This window comes from Tenebrio molitor, chromosome 2, assembly GCF_963966145.1.
Source record: "Tenebrio molitor chromosome 2, icTenMoli1.1, whole genome shotgun sequence".
Lineage (NCBI taxonomy): Eukaryota > Metazoa > Arthropoda > Insecta > Coleoptera > Tenebrionidae > Tenebrio > Tenebrio molitor.
This window is the reverse complement of record NC_091047.1, coordinates 16,727,306-16,733,747: the sequence shown is the minus strand read 5'-3', so window position 1 is coordinate 16,733,747 and position 6,442 is coordinate 16,727,306. Positions and strand designations below refer to the sequence as shown.

General features: G+C 36.4%; 1 protein-coding gene across 1 annotated transcript; it reads left to right on the top strand.

Moving 5' to 3' along the window:
- The first annotated feature begins 139 nt into the window (after positions 1-139).
- Positions 140-2,377, top strand: LOC138124416 (solute carrier family 2, facilitated glucose transporter member 3-like). Its single transcript, XM_069039450.1, has 6 exons — positions 140-500; positions 548-1,000; positions 1,047-1,298; positions 1,340-1,552; positions 1,599-1,811; positions 2,127-2,377. The coding sequence occupies exons 1-6, from the start codon at positions 387-389 to the stop codon at positions 2,232-2,234; spliced, it is 1,353 nt and encodes a 450-aa protein (XP_068895551.1). The 5' UTR covers positions 140-386; the 3' UTR covers positions 2,235-2,377.
- Positions 2,378-6,442: the final 4,065 nt, after the last annotated feature.

The following is a 6,442-nucleotide window of genomic DNA, read 5'->3' as shown; positions in this document are numbered from 1 at the left end:
TTGACGGAGATTTAAATTATTTTTACACTTAATACCTAAATCATTTAGTTTCTTACGAATATTAAAATAATAAATCTGGCAATGCGGTGCACTGACTCACTTAGTCCAACATGAAAAGAAAAAATCATAGCCAACTCGGTCCCAAAAAGATCGTGAATGCCTAATAGGTATTATTTTCTAGTGCTTCATTTCTTTTAAATTAAAACGATTGAACATGAGAACCCTAAACGTCAACAGTGTTGCCAATCTACATAATTTAAAAGTCATAGCCTACTTTAATTATAGGTAAATTTAAATGATCTCACGGTATTTAAGCATTCCATATTTTCCAAAACCTCGTAAACAGCGTCACCAGGCAACAACATTTTTTTTTTGTAAAATTGACAATGTTGCCTCTGACAGATCTGAATAAAAGATTTGTTTTCGTTTTAATTTCTGTGTGTTTGGTTGGGGCCTTCCACCATGGGTTTCACATAGGCGTCTTCAACATCTGCCATAAGGTAAACCACCACCTCCACAGTGCCCAATCTGAACGATTTGACTCCAGCCCATCGAAAAATGGTTGATACAAGTGAGAGAAACAAAATCGGAAAAAGATGCACAACTGACGTCGTGGATAGTCATGACCATGTTCCCCGCAGGGTGCTGCTTGGGTGCCCTGTTCAGCAACTGCAGATTCGGTCATAAGAAAATCGTCTTTTACATCAGTTTGCTCACAATCGGTAGTCAAGTGGTGCTCAACATGTGCAGAGAATTTAAATCGTACATGATGCTCGTGATGGGGAGATTCTTCCTCGGGGTGAGCGCAGGGGTGTGCGCCGCATTGGCGCCCATGTACTTGTGGGACGTAGCACCCGAGGCCTGGCGACGGGTCGTGATGGTCTTCTTCCAGCTTTTCATTAGTCTGGCGATGGTGATCTCGCAACTGTTAGGATTCTTCATGGCTTCGACCAATTGGATAATAGTGCTGGTGATAGCCGTGGTTCCTGTGGCGATTGGGGTAAACAGACTGCAAGTAGAGTTCATCTTCTACGTTAAAATTTTAGACTTTAGCGTTGAAGTTTTGTCCAGAGTCGCCTAGGTATGTGTTCATCATGAGAAAAAACGAAATGAAAGCGATGATGATTTTGGTCTGGTTCAAGAATACTCTAGACATTTCCAAACACATGGACGAAATCAGAAACGAGGAGGATCTGGTCAAGGCCATGCCGGAAGCGGATCTGTCCAACATTTGGAGCAAAAAGCTTCTTTTTTGCTTTGTGGTGGTGGTCAGCGAACAACTGTGTGGGTCCAGTGTTGTGAGTACAACTCGGAAGACCACAATCCGAACTTCATCAAGTTTATTTATTATTCGAGTGAGATATTGCAAGACGTGGGCTTCGACGAGAACGTTTCTTATTCTGTGACAGTCGGAATGGGATGGGCCATGCTTTGTGGAACGGTTTTAGCACTGGTCTCGATCGAGACCTTGAAACCGAAGATTCTGCTCCTGATCAGCTTAGGTTTAATGTTTCTCATCACACTTGTCCTGACCATAGCGATGTTCTTCAACGTAATTATCACTCGCGTTATTCTACCTCAACTAACTTTTTTCTTAGTTAAACCACGACAACAAAGAATGGGTGTCAGGTGCAACAGTCGCCTCCGTCGTGCTGTTCGGGCTCGCTTATGGAATCGGAGTGGCTCATGTTCGTTGGTTGGTCATCGCTGAAAATTTTAATTTTTTAGTCAGACCATTTGTTGCGGCTTTGCTATTTCCTGTTAATTTCTTAATCAGTGCCGCCGTTGTTCAAATGTTCTTAGCGATGACAGTAAGTATCTTTTCTCAGAATTTTTGCCTTATCACCGATAATACTCTTTTTTTGTTCGACACTCAGAATTTGAGAATTTTCTCCTATGTGAACGGATTTTGATAAATGTCACTTGTCAAAACGAAACGTCAAGCTAATTTTAAAGGTTTTAAGCGATTTGGAGCCTTTAAGGGGCTCGTCGAACAAAAAAAAAAAAACGTTGTTTTCAACTCGTTCGTGTGTAAATGGGCTTTTTTTGGCGCTCGTTTCACTGGCCCACTCATGTCAAAAAAGCCCAGTTTACACAAGAACTCGTTAAATAATATACTATTTTAGGTCGTCGTGAGATATTACATTTTTATACCTTTTATTGTCTGTAATTTCGTCTTCTTCGTCTATATTTATTTTTGTTGGCCGAAAACTCATGTCGCCACACTGCCCTAAAATGATCAAAATGCTTTATTAATTACTAAAATGGATCAATAATTAGTTACTAAAACATTCTTGTTATGACGACGGTTAACTCTGTCAATGCAATATCAAAATTGGTCGTTTCAAATGTAATAAATAATAAATTAAACATTTGTGACAGTTGTTTTTGTAATGTGTGTGCTTGAAGACGTACCTGTTTGGATGAGACTCCTTTTTAGGCTTCATGGAGTTATCCAATTCCCCTCGAAAACGTCGACCAACACTCTTTCTAAAATTGTTTTTCGTTTATGGTGCATTCCTTTGTACGTCTTTCATTTTTATACTTTTGTGATATGGCTAACAAACACTATTCACCCAAATTATTTAAACGATATATTGGAAAATGTCAACTTAATCGCGTCGTTTTCAAGTGTGGTCTTGATGGGTGTTAATGTAGTCGTTTCTTATCGCCGAAGCAACAATCTCCATCACTTGTTACAAAAAATAAACGACATCAAAGTTTTTCTGACGCCCTCTTCACCCAAGAATCAATCGCAAAGTTTCGACTGGCTTGAACTGATTCTACTTCTGCTGTATTTGATCAACATTATTGCTATTTTTTCATTCAACATGATAATGCTTTTTTTGTTTTGTCACATCCCTGCAAGTATTAGTTGCATTAATCATGTCTTTCTGAACAAAGTGTTGTCAACCATTCGCAACCAGTTTGAAGTGATCGATCAACATTTACAAAAACAGATTGATCGTGTAGATTTGTATGAAATTTTTCCTTTGACTAAAGTTGAAAAAATCAGGCAACTGAAAGAATCCGAGAGGAGTTTCAACATTTGCCGCATCGAAGACTTGTCCCTTCTTCATTACGATCTAGTCAATTTGGCCGTCGAGGTCAACAAACTTTTCGATGTTACAACGATGGTTGCGATGGGAATGTGGTTCGGATTTGTAATTGAAGGGACCTACAGTATCATATTCCTTGTGGTGAATAACATTGAGATGGATCCATTCCTCGTGTTGTATATGGTGACAAGTTTGCTGTTCTTTCTAGCGTGGTTCTTTTTCATGGTGCGGATGTACAGCCTCACTCAACAGACGGTAAGAAAATTCTTTGGAGTTTTTATATTGGTTTGGTGATTTTCAGGCGAATAAAATGGCTACAAATGTTCACGAAATATGGAATTTTTATAGTTCTAAAGGGGAAGTAGATAAACGAGTGCGTCATCTTCAGCTGATCTCAGTTAGATTACTCAACATCAAGTTACAATTTACTGCAAGAAATTTTTTTAATCTGGACTGGTCTTTTTGTCACACGGTCAGTTTGAACCTTAAATTTGACTGTGATAAGTTTTTCATCCTTATTATTATTAATAGATGATCGCTGCGGTTACAACTTACGTAGTCATCCTTATTCAATTCCGCATTTAAAAAAAATACACTAAGATGGAGTTATGGGAACTACAAATACTCGTTTCACTCGCGTTTTAAAATGGCCCACTCGTGCCAAAAAAACCCAATTTACACATGAACTCATTAAATAAACTACTATTTAATTGTTTTGTAAATTTAATTCACATTTTTATTGTTCGTATCGTGGGACAAAAGTTAAAACACATCGGGAGTTATTAGAATCCGTAAACCAAATTTTACTATTTCGTAGTTACATAATTTCGTAGTTTATTAAGTAGATTTTTAATTTTGCGATAATTAAAAAAACAACAACTAATTATTGAGGGCGTAGTTTTTGTAAGTACTATATTAATCTGGATCTGGCAGAGTAAGCTTGTATAATATACCCCAGTACCAGTATTTTTATATTTATGATTGCTAAATAAAGCTCTTCACCTAAAGTGTGGTTTTGCTTAATTGTCCATTTTACTCCCTTCGATAAGGGTAATATGATTGAACCAAAAGGCAAACAGTACGTGCATATTGATAGAAAAAAAAATCATGTTTGAGTTAATTTTTTTCAAACAACTCCTCTATTGCTATTGATTCCATTAATTAAATTTAATTTTAATAAGAATAATAAGAATATAATACCGGGATATTAAAAATTATCTTGGTCAAAGGTGGTCACGGATTTTCAAAAAAAAATTTAATAATTGTCGAAGCTTTGTGGCAAATCATATTTTGAATATCAAAATTAATTTTCGAGAACACTTCCTACAATTTGCAGTAATGTCAAAGGATTTTTATGCATGCCTTACAAATAAAGGTGCTGGTAGGCTAATCGTTCATACCAGGGAAATCGTTACACTAAATAAGTTGAGACGGACGTTTTCCAATCCATGACCACCTTTGACCAAGATAATTTTTGATATCCCGGTATATTGTAATAAGTAAATCAAAGAAAGTCAGCCTCGTCACTGTCCTGACCAAGGATGTAACGTTGGCCCTTTACTTTTTGGTCTCTATGAACAAAATTCCTGTGACACGAATTTCACAGTAACCTCAACTTAATGTTGATATAGTTTGTCCAGCGAGAGATTGGTTGACATAAAAATGACTAAATTCTACGTAGAGAAAGTAGTACCCAGCTTCCGTAACATTTGAAGCAGTAACATATTTGCCCTGAAGTTATACTCTAATCAATGTATTCTAGTGCATTTTGTTGTGTTGGGTTAATTTAATACAATTTAAGATCTCCCAATCTCTCGCTGGACGAAGTTTATAATATGTATGTATATTTTATTTATTTTTTCTATTGAATATTGTTGCAAAGTCAACTTGTTAGATAGCATTTGAAAAAATAAGTTGATTGTTCTTTGATACTAAAGTTAATAACGAAAATATTAAAAACATTCGTCCATTTTCAATATACAGCATGATCAAAAAGGACTGTTTGAGTCGGCAGTACTGATTTTTACTTTTAAGTGGTATAACCAGAGTAACTTCCGGTTGTTGACGACTTCACACTAACATATGTCGTGTCATAGCGTCGTGTGACATTTGACATTCACATTCAAAGTAAAACGCTGGAAATTTCAAATTATAGATATTTATGCATTAAGGGAGATATGAACATGATTTTTCCCTGAGGTTGACCGTTGACGTGGTTATAAACCGAGGGGAAAAACATGAATATCTCCCGTGGTGCATACAATATTTTATTGTTTAGTGTACCTATGTACTATTGCGGGCAAAAATAGTGGGACATCAACGTCATTGTCTTGATTTTTAATGTGAAATAACCATTACCTGAGTCTAACCCTACTTTGAATTGATTGACGTTGTCATTACATATTGTAGGTTGTAGGGAATTATTGTAAGTAAGCACGTAGTGAATATTTATTTAATGCAAAGTTCCAATCAAAATCTACCTTTATCAAAAGAAGAGGGCATTTGGAAAAGGAAAATAGGAGTATAAAATACATTTTTAAACTGTCAGCTGGAATAGTGTCAAAAAAAATGACAATAAAGCTTGAACTACATGGAATTTTTCAAAATTAACCGAAAATTTGATGTCCCACTTTTTTTGCTCGCAATAGTACTATCGCGGGGCCAAAATACTTTGGTCGTCAATGTGACATAAATGATATTCAATTGTAAAGCAAGCTTTAGGATGTTTAACCTTATTTTTTACTGTTGTCAAATAGTTATTTTCATATGAGTAGCGCTGTCAGATCATTTTTCAGGTATGAGGCCGAAATTTGAAGCACGCGGCGTCAGCCAAGTGCTACAAAACAGGCCGAATACCTGAAAACTGACAGCGCACGAATATTGAATAACATTTTTCGTGTTCGTTTAGGCAAAGTCTTAAAAAACATTAATTTATTGTAAATTTTGAGGTTATCTTTGACAGATGTCAAGTTAGGTATATAACCGGGAAAGTTTATATGTATATTTAGTTATATACCACTTTCCCGGTTATATATCCCAGGAAACGAACACGAAATAGTAGTTTATTTGACGAGTTTGCGTGTAAATTGGACCTTTTTTGGCACGCGTGGGCCATTTTAAAACGCGAGTGAAACGTTTTTTTGTTCGACAAGCCTCTTAAAGGCTCCAAATCGCTTAAAACCTTTAAAATTAGCTTGACGTTTCGTTTTGACAAGTTGTGACATTTATCAAAATCCGTTCACATAGGAGAAAATTCTTAAATTCTGACTGTGTCGAACAAAAAATTATTTTAATCCGTCAGTGTCATACGGGTGGGGTAAATCCCAGCTGCGGAGGCAGGGTTCAAAAGCAAAAGATCAACATGGTCGCGGTTTAGACAACCT

Excerpts from the sequence above, each read along its gene's own strand:
- LOC138124416 (XM_069039450.1), top strand. The coding sequence starts at position 387 with ATGTTGCCTCTGACAGATCTGAATAAAAGATTTGTTTTCGTTTTAATT. Across the intron at positions 1,553-1,598 it reads CCATAGCGATGTTCTTCAAC|TTAAACCACGACAACAAAGA; the intron begins GTAATTATCACT and ends CTTTTTTCTTAG. Across the intron at positions 1,812-2,126 it reads AAATGTTCTTAGCGATGACA|GTCGTCGTGAGATATTACAT; the intron begins GTAAGTATCTTT and ends ATACTATTTTAG.